At 36.4% G+C, this 24,371-nt stretch overlaps 1 protein-coding gene across 6 annotated transcripts in view; it reads right to left on the minus strand.

Moving 5' to 3' along the window:
* LOC131440647 (neuroendocrine convertase 2) overlaps positions 1-24,371 on the minus strand; it is a 457,599-nt gene that overhangs the window by 240,779 nt on the left and 192,449 nt on the right. The window contains exons 1-2 of one of the 6 annotated variants that reach the window (XM_058612115.1): positions 20,715-20,801; positions 19,982-20,299 (exon numbers count right to left, since the gene is read on the minus strand). The exons of 1 other annotated variant lie outside the window; for it this stretch is intronic. In XM_058612115.1, the coding sequence (XP_058468098.1) occupies positions 19,982-20,173 (192 nt within the window). In that variant the 5' untranslated portion in view covers positions 20,174-20,299; positions 20,715-20,801. Of the gene's footprint in view, positions 1-19,981; positions 20,300-20,601; positions 20,802-24,371 lie in introns of those variants that run through there. 4 more of the 6 variants (XM_058612110.1, XM_058612114.1, XM_058612111.1 and 1 more) reach the window with 4 other exon arrangements.

Genomic DNA, 24,371 nt, shown 5'->3' on the forward strand with positions numbered 1-24,371 from the left:
GACTTGTTGTCTAAGCGAACGAGCGTTTAAAATTTTTTCCCTGACAGGACATTTCAAATAATTGGATTTATGATTTCCATTGCAATTTGAACATGAAAATTTATCAGTGGTTTCATTCATTGCACAAACGTCTTTCAAATGCGATTTACCACAATTCAAACACCGTATATCCATATGACAAATTTTGGTTCCATGGCCGAAGCCTTGGCAACGACGACATTGCGTTAAGTTTGCAATACGATTATGCCGTTTATAATGTTTCCAATGAATTTTAATATGGGAAATGAAACGTACTTTTTCTAAAGTTTTCAAATTGTATACATCACTTCGATTGAAGTGTATTAAGTAAAGTTCATGGGAAATTCCAGAGCGTGGTTTAGAAGTACCATTCGCTCTTTTTTTTCATAAGTATCACTTGGGAAGGGGCAAAACCAAGCAATTCTTTCAGTTCATTTTTAATTTCATCAATACTTTGATCATTTGATAAACCTTTCAAGACAGCCTTGAAGGGTCTGTCTGATTTTATATCATATGAATAAAATTTAAGATAATTTCTCGGACAAATATCGAATAAGACGTTCGTAATCTTCCAATCCATCAACCAAGACTCGACATTCTCCTCTTCGTCCGATTTGAAATGAGACTTTTACTTCCGGGAGAAAAGTAGAAAGCTCAGTACGGAATGCTTTGAAGTCGGAAATCATCACCGTCACTGGTGGCATAGATTGATGTTTCTTCCCAGAACGACAAGCGTCCATTTTGGGAATTTTTGAAGAATTTTCTTCTATGTCGCTACAATCGGATTCAGGAAGAATCTCGTAAATATTGTTGGACGGCATAGAATCAACGGAAGGGAACTCCGTCCGTTGTCTTTTATTTTTACATTCAGATTCTATAAGATCGTGAATGTTATTAGAAAAATGTTGAATAACGGATTGTGATTTATTCCGTATTGAATTATTTTTAGCCTTAGGCTTGTTGTCTTTCCGGTTGGACGCAGGCATTTTTGAAATGAATGAAATTTGTAATTAAATTAACTAGGCTAAATTAGTCTTCGATTAGACTCCTAGCTAGCCTTAAAAAAGGCTGATTAATTTCTTAGTCACTCTAATATCACTCCTTGTATCACTTAGTCACTCTAATATCACTCTTTGTATCACTTAGTCACTCTAATATCACTCTTTGTATAGCCTTGAGAAAGGCTGACTAATTGTTAGTCTTTAAAAAGACTGTTAGTGATTCAGGTAGCCTTGAAAAAGACTGAAGCCTTGAATCAATGAAACTCTAGGTAGCCAGAAAAAATTTCCAGGAGCCAAGAGCTATATGCATGCGGTGCGAACGACTGTTCAACACCGACTGTATAAACTTCTCCCAAGCATTGATTTGTCATACAATGCACAAAACTTCTACTGCTGGAATAGGAGGAAAAGTCGCTTACACAAAAATGTCGATATCTCCGTTAAAAATGGACTGATTTTGGCTTGTTGGATAGCCGTAGCCGTAGATACCGTGTGGAATCTAAGTCTGGAAACAGATTCTGTTTTCAAGGTGAAGTGTGACAGGTACTATCAAAAATCTAAAAATTTTGACATAACACTTCGTATAACTCAAAAAGTAAACCGATCTTAAAACCATTCAATATCGTTCTGGGTGATGGGGAGACCTTTTATTTGCGATTAGTTTGATCAAATTCGGTTGAGCCAACACACATACAGACACACATATGCACACACACGAACATTTGTTCAGTTCGTCGAGCTGAAGCCTCCCGGAACTCGAATTTTTTTTTGTAAGTTTGAGCGAATTCTATAATTACTTTTTATTTATTTAAAAAAGGTAAAACCTCCGTTCAGAGTAACATTTGCCGGATCTGCGTTGCCTAGCCATGCCTATATCGATAAAATTCGTATTCCTGTTCGGCTTTTCGTACCGCAAGTTATGAATTGCACTGTAGAAAAAATCGGACATACAGCTACTTATTGTAGTAATAAGTTTAAATGTATCAAATGTCAAGGGCCCCATAAGGATAATCTTTGCGATAAAGATATTCAAAAATGTGTTTATTGTGTTGAGAGTCCTCACTCAGAAAAATCATCACTTCAATGCTACGTGAAAACGTATGTGATTATTATCCATAGAACTTTTCTTGTAATACTTATGTGAAGTATAGATAGCACAGAATGAACTCATGAACTCTTAGTCCACATTTGTATCACGTAATATCTACGTCACTTTTTTCGTAGATTCCATAGAATAACTTTGTGAAATTTATACAAAGTTCATTTAAATTGTACTGTAAAATTTATTTCATCTGAACTTACATTTTACCAGAATTTTACTTAATAGTGACATTATTTTCATGTAATTGTTACTATAAAGTTCTATATTGAATCTTAAAAATGTATATTGGTACTAAAAACTAATAGATTACATAGTCTGTTGAACATAACATTGTGATAAATTTTGTTTGCACGCAGATATTCTGCAAATTTTACTTTTAAATTCGTTTCTGTTGGAGCACTGGTGAAAAATATCAGAAATATAGAATGCATCGTAGTAGTTCAAGATGTGATTAATGTGCTGGAACAGTTTTCAGAGTTTCAGTTTTCAGAAATTGTAGAATGGATTTTCACAGCATTCAATATTTCTGAACCTCTAAAGACCATAACGGCATTCCTCCCAATAGCTAGAACTTTTTTGATGCAGTTATCAGCTCAATGGCCAATTCTCTCAGGTTTTGTATCATTTGATGAATAATTTATAGTCGAATATGTGATGTATTTGCTTTGTGCGAAACATCGCTTACCTCAAACATACCTTAAAATTTAATGACTTCAAAATTATACATCTCGATAGAGACTCTCCGTCTCCGGCGGAGTGCTTTTAGGAATTAAGAAATGTTATTCCTTTTATAGATCAAACATTTCAGTATAAAAGTTGTGGCTTGTCAAATTAACATTAAAGGAAAAGACATATGTATAGTTGAGGTATATATTCCTCCAAGAGCTCAAGTTGGACAACGACAGCTTAATGAAACGGTCGAAGCTCTTACTGCTCCACGATTGATTTTGGGTGCACGGAATTATGTGGGGTTCCGTTTACAATGATAACAGATCACCCTTAATATACAATATTTGCGACAATTTCAACATGACAGTATTGAACTAGGGTAGCATGACAAGGATTCCAACACCTCCTGCACGTTCAAGTGCATTAGATTTATCGCTTTGCTCGACATCAATTCGACTAGATTGCACCTGTAAAGTATTTCCTGATTTACACGGTTGCGATCGAAAGGTAAATACCAACCAACATCTCAATTAGCAGTAATAAATACATTGATAATTTAGTCAATATTCTATATGATTTGACAAAAAATATTGACTGGATTAAATACCAAAGTAGTATCTCTAGTATCTTGAATTCAATGGAAGAGCGGCCCCACTTGAAAAATATGACTTCCTCATTTGTTCGATTCTGGAGGCCGCAGAACAAGCCCAAATCAGTTCGTGCTCGCATCTCATGCGACACAGTCGAAAATTGCTTACGGTCGAGACGATAGAAACAAAGACAATACAGTGCAGTGAACAATAGAGTGTACGAAATGGGCAAATACGATTTAACAAAGCCTGAAACTTGGCCTACAAGGCCAAATTCAATTTGTATTGATTTCAAGCACTGCAAAGTTAGGCCAGCAGCAAATGAAATTGAAATCTTGCTTAAGGAACGAATGCATCTAAACGTTACTGATGTAAGTGAGATTCAATTCAACAAGGCGTCTAACTGTGTGTACATTATGTTCAAACGTGAAAAAGATGCAATTGCATTTGCTTCGGTTAATAACGGGGTGCACAGTATTGATCATGACAATGTTATATATAAAATCCCTGTGTACATGGTGGACAATGCCATAGAAGTACGCCCGCATGACCTTCCCCCGCAGACCAGCGAGGGGTATGTTCGGGAATGTATGTCGCAGTACGGTGAAGTTCTTTCCATTGAAAGGGAAGTATGGCGGAATTTTTTCCGGGTATCCGGAATGGCGTGCGAGTGGTACGTATGCAACTACGTTAAGCAATTCCATCTTACATCATTTGTGATCAAGGTGGGCATCCATGTAAAACGTTGTTTACGTATGAAAATCAACTGATTACATGTCAGTTTTGTGAACAACCTGCACACTACGCAAACCTTGCACTGAAACTGCGAAAAGGACATCTTCAAACAAAAACAAGAACAATCACCTAACAACGGAAACTAGTGAGCGTAGTACTCCTGTTGCACCATCAAACCAACCAGCAACTGCAATTAATGCACAACAAGGCACGTCTACAGCAACTAACAACGAAAAACAACCCAAAAACAGAAGCCAACAACGATACCATCGATGCGGCAATGGAAGACGAGACGAGCCACGAACAAAGTGCCCATCGCAAGATAAAAATGGAAGCTCCTCTCCTCCTAGAAAAAGGGTGACAACGAGATCCAACGATAAAAGAATTATTTTATCTAATAAAACCATGGCACAATCGGCCACGATTTCTTAATCCATCGACCAACAGAAGGCCTCCAAACCTTTGGATGGGCAAAGAGTGCTCAGATGCTGAACACGCGAAACAAAATGCTTTCAAAACGTTTTTAAAACGAGGAGGAGGAATTCCTCAGAATTTCAAAAAGTTCAAGGTTCTAGAAACCAAGTACTGGAACATATTTTGGGCCAAGAAAAAAACCTCAATGAGCACTGTTTGGAACACGGCCAGCCGAATGAGGAATTGTAACGTAGGAAATGAGAGTGAGGAATACCGATGGACGATTTGACTTTGCTAGGAAAGTTTGTCCAGATTCTGTACCTACGCAGAACATTATTCGGGAGTCTACACCAAATAATGGTTCCTTTGAAAGTCCCTTTTCAATGATGGAATTTTCTATAGCACTCTTATCTTAAAATAATAAGGCTCCTGGGTTAAACAGAATTAAATTCAACTTGGTGAAGAATCTACCCGATCAAGCAAAAAGACGTTCCTTTGGAATTGTTCAACAAGTTTCTTCAGCAAAATATTGCTCCTCCTGACTGGAGGCAAGTGAAAGTTAACGCCATTAAAAAGCCGGAGAAACCAGCTTCCAACCACAACTCATATAGACCTATTGCAATGTTGTCCTGCAGCAGAAAATTGTTCGAAAAATTATTCTTCGATGTCTCGACACTTGGGTCGAGACGAACGGTTTGTTGTCAGATACTCAGTTGGGCTTCCGTAAAATTAAATTGATGAATGGTTGCCTTGCATCATTTTCATCTGACAAGCTCAACCAAGTCGATTCCAACGGTTATAAACTATTATTTGCACAACCTCTTGCCAAAGAAATGCATGTATTTTTCAAATGGCGATTTGGCAACATTCAGAATTAGCTAAATGGGTCTCCCGCAAGGCTCATGCCTCAGTCCGCTCCTCTATATTTTTTACGTGAATGACATTGACAGCTGTCTAGTAACCCCATGCACACTAAGAATATTGGCAGATGATGGCATGATTTCAGTTACTGGACCCAAAGCTGTTGATCTGCAAAATCCATTGATAGATACCTTAGATAACTTGTCCGTTTGGGCTGTTCATCTGGGTATCAAAATCTCTAAGGAGAAAACAGAGCTGGACGTCTTTTCAAGAAAGCATGACCCGTGCAGCTTCAGCTTCATTTGATGGGAAGAATTATTGCTCAGGTTTTGACTTTCAAGTACCTTGAGGTGTGGTTTGATTCTAAATGCACGTGGGGAGGACACATTAGGTAATGAACCCTTCAAGATATTTTCCTATCCGTGTCAGCCTCCTAAATGTTCCTAACTCAACGTTATTTATCGACACATCCATGAAGCGCAAAGTGCGTGGAATCCCGGAACACCTACGCTCGATGGAAATCCCAAAAATATTTACAAGTAAGTTCAGGCATATTGACTCAGAAAATGATCTACACGGATGGATCACGAATTGAATAGGTTGTTGGGTTGGGTATATTTAACAATAATGTTTCGGCTTCATTTAGGCTTCAAGAACCTGCATCTGTTTATATAGCAGAATATAGCAGTTCGTTATAGCTTGAGTGTAGTCGTCACATTATTTCCAAATTGAAGCCATTCGCTCAAACACTGCGGGCAAAAATGAACCGTTTTTCTTGAACAAAATAAAACAATACCTGAACGACATATTGAATATTAATTATCAAGTCACTATAGTCTGGATCCCGGCTCATTGCTTCATTCCAGGCAATGAGAGAGCCGATACTTTAGCCAGACGTGGTGCTATTAAGGGTGAAATTTATGAGAGACCGATTGCTTTCAACGAATTCTATAGCGCGTCTCGCCAAAGAACACTTGACATCTGGCAAGCTTCTTGGGATAAAGATGATCTGGTTCGGTGGATGCACTCGATTATTCCTAGAATATCGACAACGGTATGGTTCAGGGGACTGGATGTGAGTAGAAGTTTCATTCGTGTGATGTCCAGACTCATGTCCAATCACTATACGTTAGATGCACATCTCATTCGAATGAAACTTTCCCAGACTAATCATTGTGCTTGTGGCGAAGGTTATCGCGATATTGATCATGTCGTTTGGACATGCGTGGAGTATCGTGATGTCAGATCTTATCTAGCGACATTCTTGCTTGTCGTTACCTACCTTACATGAAACTCCTTTATCATTTCATTAAGTCCATTGGAGTTCCAATTTAAATGAAATAGTTATAAGATCATGTACAAAATAAATGTATTTTATTTTATGTAATTTATAGTAGCAAATCGCTTGATAAAACAGTGTTTAGATTAACTAATAAATACAAAAATACTAATATCATATTCGGAATGTATTAGGTTTAAAGTACTATGTATTGTGGATGCCACGGCGAAGTAAAACTTATGTATATTGCCTACAAAATAAACGTATTCATAAAAAAAACAAAACCAACACAGTTTCGTTAAAAGTGTTTGTTTGATGAAACTACCCGGGGTCAGTTTCAGTTTTCTCGAGCGAAAACGACATAAGTATGAAAGAGTTTTTAAAGAATCACATAGATTTATAATCGACCACAGTATCACACTCAGCATTCACATCTCTCGCTTATGAACCGAATGAGCAGTACACAGTCCGATGGTATGCAGAAAAACCTATTTTAATCCACCTAGTGGTGTAATGATGCCTTTCTCATATTACTCATTACATCCTAAATATAACCGTGAAATTCGTAAAACCAACTGCTTATTGAATAGAAATAGGAAAATTTGCTCGGACCTAATCTCACAAACCCTATAAATTCTATTTACTCTGTAGTCCCGGAACCGAAAGTAGTATCCACAACAAATTAAGGAATTCCGCATGAAACTATAAGACTTCTCTTTTGAACCTATAAGTTTGTGAAAATCGATTTGGCCATCTCCAAGAAAAGTGAGTGAGATTGTTTTAGCAGGTTTTAATAGACATTTCCAATTCTTCCGAAACCGGATTCCGATGAACGGAATAGCCGAATATTGGTTCGTTTGCCAGCAACAAATATGACCTACAAATTGGAACAGTTCTGAACGTAGTTAAACCTATACTTACAATCTCATGCTCTATTTCTATTAAACCAATAAAACGAAATCTAACAAACGAAACCAAACGAAACGAACCTGCGTTTCTGTTACATCTGCATATGTAAGTCAAGCTAAACAGCATTAATCAGCAGCGTAAAACATGTAGTAGGTTTGTTATTATTATTATTATTATTATTATTATTATTATTATTATTATTATTATTATTATTATTATTATTATTATTATTATTATTATTATTATTATTATTTTTATTATTATTACTATTATTAATATTATTATTATTATTATTATTACTGACATCACTACACAACGTGTACGAAATAGAACAAAGTACGCCTTTTTCGTTTTGTGTTTTCTTCTTCTTTCGGTGTTGTACATGTTGTCACTCTATATGGCGATTTGAAAACTTTGACACTCATCGCCCTGTAACTGCGGAACCGGAAGTCGTTAATTCAAATCGAAATTTGTGAAAATCGGTTCAACCATCGCAGAGAAATCGAAGTTAATTTAGTTTTAGGAGTTTTTCTTCTCCACTTTCGGTGTTATCGGAACAGGAAAAGAGGAGGCCAGTACTGCCGAATTAAGTTTTCATGCCCACAAACTAACAAGCTCTGCAAACTACAAGAATTTATCAGACAGTTTTATGGGATTTGTACCTGTTTTTAACCATCGTTCGTGGAAAAATATTAATAACTAGTTGAGTTACCCGGCGTTGCTCGGAAATGTTTCGTGAAGGTAAGGGCGCAAAAAAATCTCGAAATTATCTTGTCCAGTGAAACTCTGATTGTAGTGACACAACATAGACGGCATCCCGATTGCACAATATTCCATCTCAGATGTCACAATAATCATAATTTTTAGTGAGCTCACTACAGTTCTCCTCCATGATAACCCTTATAACCACTTCTGAGTAGTGTAGAAAGTATCTATGCTCTTCAACAATTATCGATTACCCCCTTTGGTACATGTTTCAAATTTGGTGGCGATTTGTTTAGTTGTTTCGTACTTATGCTAAGACTTACAAACAATCGCGTTCATACGCAAATAAAGATTATTTACCCTATGTTCTTCGAATTCCCCGGCAATTCATTTGAAATTATTTTAAGAATTTCGTGTTGGTTTCAAATTAACAATAGCAACACTATCTAGTATGACCTTCAAATTCTCTCCCTTCTATTGCTTTACAAAAAATAGGAGATGAAAATTGATTTTCAAACCCCCTTCTTCTAGTCTAAGCCCCTCTCCTTCTTGTTTGTCGACATAGAGAATAAATTTTACAATAAACATCGCTTTTTAAAGGCACTTGCTATAAATTCCACCCTTTTGTTCACTTTGGCAATGAATATCTCCTGAAGAAAACTTGAAGAATATCCTTATGATCACCTTTAAATCGCAAAACCAAGTTTGTGATAGTTTTCTGAGTTTTTATGGAACAATGCAGATACATACAAACAATTTGTCGTCCAGCTTCTTTATTAGAGATACTTGTTACCCTTACTTACTCACTTCACGCTTATGAATATCCTTACGACCATCTATTAGTTGTAATAAATATTTGTGCCTGTCGGAACGTGCCCATTTTCACAAATTCGAAACATTTCGTCTCGAATTCCCCCGTTAGCAAACACTTACTACATCCCCCTTTAAATATCCTTATAGCAACCTATGAATAGCATTGAAAACTTGAGCTTAGTACGGTCTTTTGAGTTTCGCCCCCCCCCCCCTTGGATGGGACTTACTTTATCCACATCCCCTCCCTCTCCCCTTAAAAATGCTTTTAGGAAGTTCTAATAATGTCTGTACGTAGCAAGAAGTATCGTATTTTGAAAAATTCTAACAACTCTACATTAAACTTTTTTTTAAGAGGTACTCATTATATCCACCCTAAAGACCATATTCGTGTTTTCAAAAAAGTATGTATAGCCTTCGAAAAGTATCGCTTCTATTTAAATCAGATAAATTTCGTCATTTGTCCACACCCCACATGTGAAGGACACTTGTTAAACACTCTTCCCTCTCTCCGGAATTATGCCGTTACAAACACTACACTCCCTTTTTTAGAGGCACCTTACTTTTATAAACATATCTAAGTTGTGCAAAAAGTATCTATGTTATGGTCATGAAAAAGTATCGATTCTCGCCATATTAAATAAAATAGTTATGGTGCTCTCCTATTAAGGACACTTGCTACGCTTTCCCCTCTGAAAATTACTCTTATGTCCATCTTTGAAGAGCAAGAAGTATCTGTGCGAAGTTTGGTGTCAATCGGTTCGGTAGTTTCGGAGTTTTGTCCTTATACATATACATTATACTCCTCATTTTAGAGACCCTTGCTACATCAACCCACTTATAATCATATCTTAGGTATACAAAATCTATGGTCTTCATAAAGTATCGATTCTCGTCAAATTAGAATTTTTTTTCTGAACCCCCTGTTAAGGTCACTTGCTACGCTCCTTCTCCCATAAAGTACCCTTATGATCATCTCTGAAGAGCATGAAGTATCTGTGCCTTTTTGGATAGCAATCCGTTCAGTATCTTCGGAGTTTTGCCATTACAAACACTACCCCTCTCCCCCCCCCCCTTTACAGGCACTTGCACACCCCCCTTCTTGAAGGCACTTGCTACATCCACCCCCCCATATAATCATAACTAATATATACAAACTGTTTCTATGGTCTTAAAAAAGTATCGATTCTTGTCAAATTGGACAAATTTTTCATGCCCCCCCTGTTAAGGATACTTACTACGCTCCCTCCCCTATTACAATACCCTTATGAACATATCAGAAGAGCAAGAAGTATCTGTGCCAAGTTTGGTGGCAATCCGTTCAGTAGTTTCGGAATTATGCCGTTTTAAACTTTACACCCCCCTATTTAAAGGTACTTGCTACATCCACCCCCCATATAGTCATATCTAAGGTATGCAAAATGTTTCTACGGTCTTCAAAACGTATCGACTCTTGTCAAGTTATATGAATTTTTCCATGACCCCCCCTTGTTAATGACACTTGCTACGCTCCCTCCCATATAAATATACTCCCTAAACCATCTCTGAAAAGCAAGAAGTATTCGTGCCAAGTGGTGGCAATCCGTTTAGTAGTCCCGAAGTTATCGCGTTACAAACATACAAACTTACATCCATTTATATATATATATATATATATATATATATATATATATATATATATATATATATATATATATATATATATATATATATATATATATATATATATATATATATATATATATATATATATATATATATATATATATATATATATATATATATATATATATATATATATATATATATATATATATATATATATATATACATATATATATATATATATATATATATAGATATTGATAATTTTTCACTTATCACGCTTTAGCTCCGGAACCGTAAGTCGGATACAGATAAAATGTTCTACAAATTTTAAGGATATTATAAGAACTTTCATTTGAAAATGTAGTTATGTTAGTTAGCGAAAATCGGTTGAGATGTTCCAGAGATAATTGAGTGTAAACTTTTTCTCAAATTTTCATATATTACCAGATAACTCCGGAACCGAAAGTCACATCCAAATGAAATTCGATAGCAAACTATGGGACCGTAATACCTTTTATTTTAATCTTTGTGAGAATCGGTTCAGCCATCTCTGAGAAAAGTGAATGCATATTTTTGTATATATACACACACACACACAAACACACATACAGACATTTGCTCGGTTCGACGAGTTGACTCGAATGGTATATGACATTCGGCCCTCCGGGCCTCGATTAAAAAGTCGATTTTCACAGTGATTGCATAGCTATTCTACATTAGAAAGGCAAAAATGATTTTTCTGCCTTAAATACAACAAGGGATATTCACGATTAAGTTATGCCCATTCTTGAACAAGGTAAATTTTGAAAAGACGCCCCATAGTAAAGTAACTCTCGACAAAATCCGATACCAATTGCAATGTAATATTCAAAGCTATTAACGATGTAATATTCCTTACAAACGAAAATAGTAAAAAAAAACTTAATCCTCTTTACATTGCACCTTTAAGAATAACAAAAATAGATGGCGTTAGCTGCACATTATGCAATGGAAATACAAAACAAGAAAAACAGTACACAAAAACCGAGTTATAGAAGTTTGACATGATGTAAAATTTTAAGACGAATGGAGGTGTAGTGTGAACTACGTAACTTTTCATGATTTACATATTCACATTCTTACAAATAACATATTACCAAAGTCCATAATTCAATCAGTGAAAAGCATTAGAACGGAAAGGTTGTGTTTCGTGAGTCAGTATTCAGAGTTGGTCGTTTCAAAAACTCAATGTTAGAGGGAGTTAAGATATTCGAGTGCAAGCAATTGTACTCAGTATCTATTAACAAGTATTTTTTTCAAATAAAATCTTATTGTGCTCATTTGCTTTAGCTTAACGTGGCCGATTGTCATGTTGTTAGGGAGAGATGAAGGGATGCCGTATGACAGGGCGGCAGTTAGTAAAGGGACATGGGGAGGGTGGGGCCTACACAGTATTGAATTGAAATTTGAATACATCATTCGTTTGTTTAGACACACTTTGCGTTCGATGAATCTTCGTGTTTTTCAGCTTGTAGTAAGGAAGAGATTATTCTGAATTGGGGTGCTTTGTTGGTGTGACGTTTTTGGGTGGCTTCCAGCAACTCAGACAGTTCAAGGCAGGTGCATGCGCTGAATCATCGTTTATACAGGCCATACTTTCAGCAACGTAAAGAAGAGTGCGATAGAGCTGTAGACGAAAAAGAGATAGGTGAAGCACTAAATTTGAGCATTGACAGTTTTCAAGAAGTTGTAGATGAGAGTCTTATAATGAAGATTCCGAGTTGCCAAGACGTCTCGGACTGGGACCACCTCGGGCCCGAAGGGAACCTATGAGTTGGGATCTGGCCTCACAATACTCGTCACACGTGAAAACAACATGCTAGATGTCACGATAACCCTCACCGCAAATGCAAACATCACTCTCTGTGAGCCCCACACGACGGAGATGCGCGATGAACATATAATGATTCAACATAAACCTTGATATTACACGAATAAAATCTCGGCTCACATCTAACCCCTGGAACCAAGCTTTCGTCGATACCTGTGGGATTATTAAGCGTAACCATCGTTCCAAAGTTCCACTATTCCAGGTATATTGCCAGCTGGCTAAAGTTTTCTGACGACAACAATTGAAAAATTCATTGAAGTAAATTGGTCTTTCAGAATGTTACCTTCTAGTGCGCCCACCTTGGCTAGTGATTCCGCCCTCTCATTGCCCCGTATGGAACAATGTGAAGGGACCCAAACCAATGTAATCTGGTATGACTTTCCAGTAAAGCACTCAATTGTTCCTGTACTTTCCCCAGGAAAGGGACATGACACCGGTGAGTGCTTTCCTGTCTTCACTGAAAGGAGAGCCTCAATCGAGCTGAGACTGTCCGATACAGTGAAGTAGTGATCTGTAGACAGAGTTTCAATGATCTCAAGGGTATACTGAATTGTAGCTAGCTCTGCGACGTAAACTGAAGTTGGATCATTGAGTTTAGAGAATGCGGTGAAGTTTTCATTGAACATACCGAAGCCAGTGGACCCATCCAGTTTTGATCCGTCAGTGTAGAACATCTTCTCACAGTCGACTGACCTAAATTTATTGTGAAACAATTTCTTTCATGGATGTGTCGAAAAATACAGTAAGATTAAAAGTATCCAAGAGTTGAACACGGTTGGAAATAAATGAAGAAGGATTTATGTTCTGAGCCTACATGGCAAAATACAAGGACATAAAACGGAGAATAAAGCTGAGCCGTTCGAAGTTTTCAATCACCATTGGATTCAAGATGTCGTATCGGATGAGTAAACGATATGAGAGATCCCAGAACCGGTTTTTCAACGAAAGAACACCCGCAAGCACTTCAAGACTCATCATATGAGTTGATTGCATGCACCTCAAGGCAATGCGCAAACAACGATACTAAATTCTTTCCAGCTTAATGAAATGGGTGTTCGCGGCGGATTGGATAACGGACAATATCGGATATCGGCGGATTCCATAACGGACAATATCGTTGTTTGGTACAACCTGATCAGGTCTCCTGGGTGTGCACCCCACCATGATCCGGTTATTGTACGAAGAAAATTAATTCTCTGTTGGCATTTTTGTTACAGATGGAGCCCGAGATATTTGAATGTAAAGATCTAAGCTATGGTTTCACCCCGTAGTTGAAGCTGTAATTGGGCTGGTTCTCGCTTTCTCGAAAATACAACTAGCTCAGTTTTCTCCGTAGAGAATTCGATACCAAGTTGGAAATCCCATGTTTATAAGTTGGCAAGAGTATATTGTAACGGCCCTTGCAGATCGCCCGCTTTGGGTCCTATAATGGACACAACGGTGTCGTCGGCATGTTGTCTTAGCGTGCAAGATGTGTGAATACATTTATCGATGAAATAAGTCTTATCGTCCCTCAAATTCGTTTCGAGTGACATCTACCTGATCTGTGTTGACTGGCCATGTCTACATCAATAAAATTCGTCTTCATGTTCGGTTTTCCGTTCGAATGCTATGAATTGCACGAGCTGTAAATAATTCGGGCATACAGCTACTTATTGTAGTAATATGTCCGAATGTATCCGATGTGAAGAGCCCCAGAAAGATAATCTTTGAGATAAAGTTTTTTTTTTTTTTGAGCCCTTAGAACCTTCCCCTGTATACGAGCCTGTTGCCCTGCACTAGAAAATTATTCACAAAAATTAATATTCGACGCCTCGATACTTGGGTTGTATTCAAATAATCAATTTGGCTTTCGTAGAAATAAAGCCACGAATGATTGCCTTGCATTACTTTAGTCTGAAATCCAAATTGCCTTCGCTCAAAAACAACAAATTGCATCTGTATTTTTAGACATTAAAGGAGCATTTGATTCAGTTTCCATTGATGTTTTTTCAGACAAGCTCCACCAACATCGACTTCCAACGGTTATAAATAATTATTTGCTCAACCTTTCGTCAGAGAAGCGCATGTGTTCTTCACATGACGATTTGGTAACATTAGCTACATGGGTCTCCCGCAAGGCTCATGCCTCAGTCCGCTCTTCTATAATTTTCACGTGATCGACATTGAAAGCTGTCTAGTAACCCCATGCACACCAAGACAAGTTTCAGTTACTAGACCTAAAGAGTTCGCCTGAAAAAAAAAAACCATTGCAAGATACCTTAGATGACTTGTCCGTTTGGGCTGTTCATCTGAGTATCGAATTATCTGCGGAGAAAACAAAGCTGGTCGTCTTTTCAAGAAAGCATGATCCCGCGCAGCTTCAGCTCCATATGATGGGAAGAATGATCGCACATGTTTTGACTTTCAAATGCCTCGGGGTGTGGTTCGATTTCAAATGGACGTGGGGAGGACACATTAGGTATCTGATAACAAAATGCCAACATAGAGTAAATTTTTTTAGCACAATAACAGAATCGTGGTGAACATATGATCACTTACGATCATATGTTCGACATAAACAATGTCAAAATGATTGATAAATCGTTCAGATCCTCAGCTCTACCAATACTCGAAATGTGCCATATAACCAACACAGCCAATTCCGTAAACCACCACACCGATGTGGATGGTCTCAACACAACTTACGCAGGCATCCTACACATAGTTAAAATAGCAAACACTCGACGGAATAGAGGTTCTGTAGCACATACCAACAATGCAAGTTTCGTTGGTATCACGCAAATAAAAGTATTGTGACCATCAAAAATACAGTTAAGGAAATTTTAATCCCGTTGATACAGAATCCGTTCCATTATTTTGAAAAAAAAACAGACTGCAACAAACTTCTTACCGTTTGCAATAAACGAGATCGACAAAGACGACAAGACTAAGTGAGTTTCCAAAATGCAATTTTTATTGTAAAAATATGTTTGCTCCAACAACCAAATCTTAAATAAACTTCACTTCCGTAGTTTTTCCTTGAAAAAGGCCACCAAAACGGCCGAAACGTCAGACAAATTTAAAAACAAATCGGTTGCTTTACTTTTTAGACTGAGAAAAGCCGTCCATTGCATTACAACAAAAAAAGAAAACGAGAAAATGTTTTACACGGGCGGATCACGAATTGAAGAGACTACTGGGTTTGGTATGTTCAACAATAATGTTTCGATTAGCAGTAGCTCTGTATAAGAGGGTGCAATTGGTGGTGAAATTTACGCAATATCTTTTACCTTCAACTAATTTTACAGTGCGGCCCGTCAAAGTACACTTCTTAATTGGCAAGCGTCATGGGATAAGGGTGATCTGGGTCGGTGGCTACACTCAATTATTCATAAAATATCGACAAAGGCATCGTTCAGGGGGCTGGATGTGAGTAGGGATTTCATTCGTGTGATGTCCAGATGCTCATATCCTTCGAATTGAATTTTCCGTGACTAATCATTGTGCGAAGGTTACCGCGATATTGATCATGTCGTTTAAACATGCGTGGTTTGGACATATCGTGATGTCAGATCTCACCTAAAAAATTCCTTGCGTACTCAAGGTAGACTAGTTCCCGACAATGTCCTAGTTCGCAACATTCTTGTTTGTCGTGAAATATTCAAGTACAAAAAAATGATCAGCTTTAAAAATTGAAAAACAAAAAGGCGGCTTGGTTGCATTTCCGCGAAAGTGCTGCATTTTGACGACCGAAAATTCAGCTCCTGTAATTTTCGATCTAGAACAAAAAACCAAACATTTTCTAATCTCATAGTACAGTGTGCATAGAGGTCCGTAGGGGTTTTTGCCTTTCTCTATAGAAAGGTATTAGAATTGCTGGAAAAACCGACTTTCGAACGGAGCCTCGGAGACCCATAGTGTTATATACCATTCGACTCAGCTCGACGAGATCGGAAAATGTCTGTGTGTGTGTATGTGTGTGTGTATGTGTGTGTGTATGTGTGTGCACTTTTCGAAGATATTTGAACGCGCTCAATTTTCTCAGAGATGGCTCAACCGATTTTAACAAACTTGGGCTCGTTTGAAAGCTACTATCGGGGCATTGATCAAGTTCGAAGATAAAATGGCTGTGACTTTTGGTTCCGGAGATATGATTGTATAAGTGACGTAACCGACAAAAAGCGTTGTATTTGAACGCGCTCAATTTTCTCAGAGATGGCTGAACCGATTTGAACAAACTTGGACTCGTTTGAAAGCTACTGGCGGGCCATTGATCAAGTTCGAAGATAAAATGGCTGTGACTTTTGGTTCCGGAGATATGATTGTGTAAGTGACGTAACCGACAAAAAGCGTTGTATTTGAACGCGCTCAATTTTCTCAGAGATGGCTGATCCGATTTTAACAAACTTGGACTCGTTTGAAAGCTACTGTCGGGCCGTTGATCAAGTTCGAAGATCAAATGGTTGTGACTTTTGGTTCCAGATATATGATGGTATAAGTGACGTAACCGACAAAATACGTTGATTTTTACCGCTCTTGTATATATAAGGGTGCCAAAATTTTGGGATCAACTCTATTTTCGTAAAGTTCTAGTGCTCAAAAGTTTAAGCACCTCGAAAAAAGCCTTCATGCAAAATTTGACCTAAATCGGACATGCTTAAGGGGTGCTGCCCGGTGGTAAAGGTTTGACAATTATCGATCTTGAAAAAGCACCATAGGGGGGAGTACATGAAATTTCCAAAATCGAAATTTTTTTGATGCCGAAACTCTTAAAACTGCATGAAACATCGAAATTTAGTGTTATCTCGAAAAAAATTTTTTTTGAAAAAATCAACTTTCTGGGACTTAGAAAAATTTTCATATTTTTTCTAAGTCCCAAAAAGTCGACTTTTTCAAAAAAAATTTTTTTCAAGATGACACTAAATCTCGACGTTTCATGCAATTCTAAGCCTTTTGGCATCAAATTTTTTTTTTCGATTTCGAAAATTTCATGTACTCCCCCCTATGGTGATTTTTAAAGATATATGAAAATTTCACTAAGTGGACTAAGAAGGCTTTTTTTTTAGATTAGCATTACTGTTCTCATACAAATAGGCAACGCAAATGTCAAGCACTAGTTTGGAAAAATGATGCTGACTGTGTAAAATAAACACTGAAGCATGCTTTTGTGAACTACTCGAATCAATCTGAATCAATTGGTGTCTAAATTTATTTTATAACATATGAAACATATTTTCATGAGACTGTTATGAAAGAAGAGAAAGGCATTATCACACCACTAGGTGGATTAAGAAGGGTTTTTATTTAATAGATTTTCAATACTACTGAAAAGTCAGTTGAAGCGTTCGAAAACCATGTTTGAATGGTATCTGAAGAAGAGTGGAAAAAATGTTATGAAAATTGGTTCAAGAGTAATATATATATATATATCAGGCGCGTAGCCAGAGAAAATTTTCGGGGGGGGGGGGGTTTTAGAACATGGTGATAAATCAACACATGTACAATTTATATCACAATGTTTCCCATGGGTTATAATTTTTTGTTTCGGGGGGGAGGGGGGGGGGGGGGGTTTGAACCCCTAAAACTCCCCCGTGTATACGCGCCTGATATATATATATATATATATATATATATATATATATATATATATATATATATATATATATATATATATATATATATATATATATATATATATATATATATATATATATATATATATATATATATATATATATATATATATATATATTGTACATGATCCTATGACTGACAAAACTCATGGAAGAGGGAAGAAGTCTAACATGAAATAAACATTAAATTGGAACTCCAATGGACTTAATGAAATGATAAAGGAATTTCATGTTGAGCCATGCCTTTGTCGATATTTCAGGGATAATTGAGTGCATTCACATCTCTATCCCAAAAAGCTTGCCAGCTGGCAAGTGTTCTTTGGCGAGACGCGCTATAAAATTCGTTGAAAGCAATCGGTCGCTCATGAATTTCACCCTCAATAGCACCACGTTCGGCTAAAATATCGGTTCTTTCATTGCCTGGAATGAAGCAATGAGCCGGGACCCAGGTTATAGTGATTTGATCGTTGTTATTCAATATGTCGTTCAGGTACTGCCTTGTTTTGCCCACTCAGACTATCTGTGAAGAGGAAATAATGGTTTGAAGATAATGTGACGTTAATAGTTTGGAGATAACGCGTACATTCAAGCTGTAACGAACTACTGCTAACTTTGCTATATAAACAGATGCAGGTTCTTGAAGCCTAAATCAGTACGAAACATTATTGCTGAACATACCAAACCCTGTCGCCTCTTCAATTCGTGATCCGTCCGTGTAAAACATTTTCTCAGAGTCAATATGCCTGAACTTACTTGAAAATATTTTTGGGATTTCCATGGAGCGTAGGTCCGGAATTCCACGCAAATCGCGCTGCATGGATGTGTCGAAAAATAACGTTGTGTCAGGGACATTCAGGAGGCTGACACGGATAGGAATATATCTTGAAGGGTGGATTTCCTGTGATATATGGTTGAAATATATTGTCATGAATCTTGTTTGAGATTGAAGCTCAAGTAGCCTTTCAAAGTTATTAATAACAAAGAGATTCATTACCTCACACCTTATCAGCAGGTGCCATGAAAGTTCCCAAAACCGATTTTTCAATGGAAGAACTCCCGCCAGAACTTCATGACTCATTGTATGTGCGAATGCATGCAGCCTAAGCCAATTCGCAAACAACGGTACTGAATTCGCTCAAGTTCAATAATATGAGAGTTTGCAGCGAAATGAAAACAAACGCAACCAAATTCCATCACTGAAAGTATTGCTGTCTGATACAATTTTATTAGATCTTTCGGATGAGCATCCCACCAAGATCCTGTTATTGTTCGAAGAAAATTTACTCTTTGTTGGCATTTTTTCAAAGCACACCCCGAGGTATTTGAAAGTCAAAACCTGCGCGATTATTCTTAGCATCCTGTGTAGCTGAAGCTGCGCGGAATCATGCTTTCTGTTTTCTCAGCAGAGACTTCAAAACCCAGATGAGCATCCCAAACGGACAAGTTATCTAAGGTATCTTGCAATGGTTTCTGCAGATAGACAGCTTTGGGTCCAGCAACTGAAACCACGTCATCATCTGCCAATTGTCTTTGTGTGTATGGGGTTACCAGACAGCTGTCAATGTCATTCACGTAAAAATTATAGTGGACTGTGGATTAGAGTGGAGTGGAGTGGAGCGCCTTAGTAAAATGCATGCGCTTCTCTGACAAAAGGTTGTGCAAATAATTATTTAAAACCGATGGAAGTCCATGTTGGTGGAGCTTGTCAGAGTATGCTTGTTCGAAGAGACTATTTCTTTTACTATTAAAAAGTTAAAGAGAAGCCGATAGTTATAGATATTTGAATAATACTCACAGTCCCCAGGCTTACAAATCCGTTACGTTCGGCAATCTCATGTGCGTGCTGATCATTTATCTTTTTCTTAAATTTTACAAGAAATGAGCTTGTAAAAATATTGTCGGTAGTTGACTTTCCACTAGTTATAGCTGCCGTACAACACAATAGAACACCCGTGAACATATAACAGCCTTTTTTTGGTATCTTCATTTTGTAATAATTAATTATAAAACTTCGTAGCCTAAATCTTTTTGTTAAACACAATCAAACAAAATGTAAGCTAAATTTATTCACTCGATTATTTGATAACAGTTAATTACAATAGAGAAGATTTTCCTGTGGAATAATGAAATAAAACGTATTTCATAATAAAAAATTTCATTTATTGGTGTAATTGTAAAGCTGCCGTGTAGTCAAATTCTTTATAAAAAAAATTAAAAGAAAGTATCAGCATAAGAGCAAAACATTAATCTTAAATTTGATGCAATTAAACCATATTGTATCAAAGCAATGTCTCCATTTTCCAAATCCTAACACGTCCAACACCTTTTCATAAACATTAGCGATTTTTCGAAAGAAACTCTCTTTGAAAAAAGTATCTATTGAAAAATATGTAGGCACTTGAAACAACACTTCACCAGTTAAATCGAAAGCAGATAAATGACAGAAGTAACCTTTCTGCATATAGATTTTTGTAACATAAATTAAGTTTATCTACACCGTGTAATTCCACAAGTAATACACTACAGACTTTATCAGTTCCTCAATACAATGAGGATAGCGGAATTCAAACGAGTAGAAGTACCACTAGACAGCATTTAGACGTCAACTACTCGCAATGTGTACAAAGCTTCCAATTCGAGCTTTCCATGTGATAAAAAAAGAAACACGACACTGTAACTATTTCGATTGCGCATTCAAAATGCGCACATGTCATTTTACGAATCATTGTGTGGCACGTTGAAGTTAACTTCAATTTAATTCTGATTGTCAATGGTAACATGTGTAAAGACTTTGAAATAGAAATCTAGTGAAATTATGTTATGGTTTAACAACTTTACGAAAAATTTATATTAAATAATACAGAAGGCAAAATAAATGCTGTTCCTTCGTTCAACTTTAAGAAAAAATTGTTCAGCAAATATTGGGTACTTTCATTCTCAAAAATTTTTATGGAAAAATATGATCATTCAATCACTTTTCCTGCATTAAGAGATTTGTTCTTAGCTCAATCCAAAATATGTGAGTTCCAACAATTTAATTTGTTTTGATATTAGAGATAAAACTGTTTAGTAAATGTACATATATTGTTATTCACATAATTGTAACAAAAAATTTGCCATAAAATTACTTCGCAATTTTTTCCAGAAAGTACAATAAAATGAATTGGTGAATAATTGTAGAATTTCATTTACATGTTTTGCAAAAACCCACTTAGTGGTGTAATTAAGCCTTTCTCAGAAGTTTATATATTTCGGGGAGATTCTTAAAATTTTTTTCTCTTGTATCTTGTACCAGAACGTTTGTTTGGTCATCATCCAACACAAACTTTTAGGGGGAGTTGTTTAAGAGTCAATTGGTCAAAAAGGCTAAATTGAATTCGTGAAATGTCTCAGAAGAAAAATTATTATTTCAATTTTTTGTTCAAATATTGATAAATTGGTTCTATCTGATAATTAAAAACATGTTTGATCATTGAAAACTAGGCTTGCAAAAAGAAAAATATAATGACACAATTTAAACGCGTGTTTTTGAAAACCAATTTTTCGAAATCGGTGAACACGATCCTGTCAAATCTACTGAACCGATTCTTTTAAACTTGGAACATACTTTCTTGGTATAAAATGCCACCCCCCTATGTTTTTGAATTTTTTCCATTTTCATTTTATAGTAGTTTTTTACTCAAAATTGGCGGAAAATTTAGGTAAGATCACGTTTTTTGCTTACATATGTCACGAACTATTGAAAAATCAAAATGATAACTTGATAACGACGGAGGAGGAATAATTCGTACTTTAAGTAAATTCAAGAACATTTTTGATCTCAGATAATTCTACGGCGAGTTATCGGTGAACACAAACGTTATTCTCAAAAGAGGTTTTTCGAAATTCTCTGTCACCGCCTTATTTTTTACCTTTTACCTTTTTTTATATATATAAAAAATAGGTACAGAATTCGCTCAAACTTTAGAAAATTTTTCCGAGGCCCGGAGGGCCGAATGACATATACCAATCGATTCAGCTCGACGAACTGAGCAAATGTCCGTGTGTGTGTGTATGTGTGTGTGTCTGTATGTGTGTTGTCAACTAAGAGGTCGAGATCTCAGAGATGGCTGGACCGATTTTGATCAAACTAGTCGCAAATGAAAGGTCTCCCCGTCACCGAAAACGCTATTGAATGGATTTGAGATCGGATGTTAACTTTTTGAGTTATACGAAGTTTTATGTCAATATTGTTTTTTTACAGTATCTGTCACAATTGACCTTGAAAACAGTATATGTTTTCAGACTTAGATTCCGCATGGTAATAGCTATCCAACAAGCCATAGATTGTTAAAATCCGTCCATTTTTAACGGAGATATCGAAATTTTTGTGTAAACGGCTTTTCGCCCCATTCCAGCAGTAGGATTTTTGAGCGCTGTATGACAAAGAAATGCTTGGGAGCAACGGAAAACACGATTTTTATACTGTTACATACAATTGTTTCTAAGTACCAAAAAGACTGTGTACAGCATCCTTTTTCATGACATTTAGCCTCGGACCGATTTTAGCACGGCTCGTTTTTGGCAACATAATCGTTCGAATATGACATATATAAACCAGATGATGGCAGAATTTTTTTTTATTATATTGTTTTAAACTACTTACAGCAATAAATGCTGGAAGAACATAACATCCATATACCATTCGAATCAGTTCGTCGAGATCAGCAAAAGCGTGTGTGACAAATAATTTCACTCAATTTTCCCGGAAAATTTCTTTTCTACAAATTCAGATTCATACGAAAAGTCGTATGCTCCCAAACAAAGTTCCTGAATCATGTTTGGTTCCGACCTGGTTCTGGAACTACAGGATGATATGTGAAACGAAATCAAAATTGTGTAACTCATTCTTCTCGTAGATGGCTGAACGGATCTAAGATTCAAATGAAATCTAAGAATCATCTAAGATTCAAATGAAAAGTTTCAAGATTCTATAAAACATCTTGTTTTTCAGTCAGATCCAACTTCCGGCTTCGGGGATACATTGTGATTGGTATAAAAATGTCTATTCCACATAAATTAATCAGGTTTATCGGGTTAGCAGATTTGGATAGTCGATAAAAAATTAACTTTTTTCAGTTTTAGTGGTATTCAGTTTTCGATTCAGAAGGAACCTAAAAATTTAATTCGTGCTATGATTTTTCAAAGATGTCTTCACTGATTTTCAAATATTTTGAAACAAATGTAAACAATAAAGCTACTCAGGTGAATTTATCTGACTTCGGCCATACCGATTTTAGAATTCCGGTTCCAGTATAAAATCGTTTTTCAAAGCTCAATCGTTTTCTCAAAAAAGCCTAATCAAATTTCAGAAACAAAAATTCAATTTCATATAAACTTATATACAAAATAATTAATTTTGTACATACACACAAAAATTAATTAACTTTATCCAATTATGACTTCCGGTTCTCGAATTACATGATGATGAATTTTTAAATTCAAACCGATATAGAAGATGACAATCCCGAAAAGCTTCAAAGTTGGACTCAAAACTGTTGTAATTTATTCGTCATATGGCCATACGAATCGGTTTGGGTTATGCTGGTTCCTGAATACCGGCTCTGGACGCACCTTAAATTACCTTAAACTCTAAAGTGGAACTTACATATCATGGCATGTTTAATCGATTATCACAATTTTAAATTCAAATTCGATCCGATTTGCAGTTTCGACATTACAGAGTAATGAGTGATTAAAATCTCAAATTGTCGCTTAAAACGACGGTCATTAAAATAATGTCATGAAAACTTAAACACCAATGAATATTCATGAAAAAACACATGCGGATTGATCACTCATCTCACTGCTAGGTGGATTAAACACGTTTTAATACTAATATACGGAAATTTAACTAATTATTCTTCAAATGATGCTGCATGATGTAAAATATGTTTGAATAAATTTGCTTAAGCTATTTCTTCGTGAAAAATTACAAAAAAATGTTTCGGGCGAGCTTATCGAGTGTTCTGTTCAGTTCTGCCTAAATGCAGATCCCACAGGTCACGGAAATTCAAGACACTTTCCAGTCCCCCAGATCATCATAAAGAATTAATTGAATTTTTTTCATAAATACGTTTATTTCTTATGGCAATTTACTTAAGTTTTTCTTTGCCGTAGCATCACTTTTACACAGAGTTCTTATT

This window comes from Malaya genurostris, chromosome 1 (genome assembly GCF_030247185.1).
Source record: "Malaya genurostris strain Urasoe2022 chromosome 1, Malgen_1.1, whole genome shotgun sequence".
In the NCBI taxonomy this organism is placed as follows: domain Eukaryota; kingdom Metazoa; phylum Arthropoda; class Insecta; order Diptera; family Culicidae; genus Malaya; species Malaya genurostris.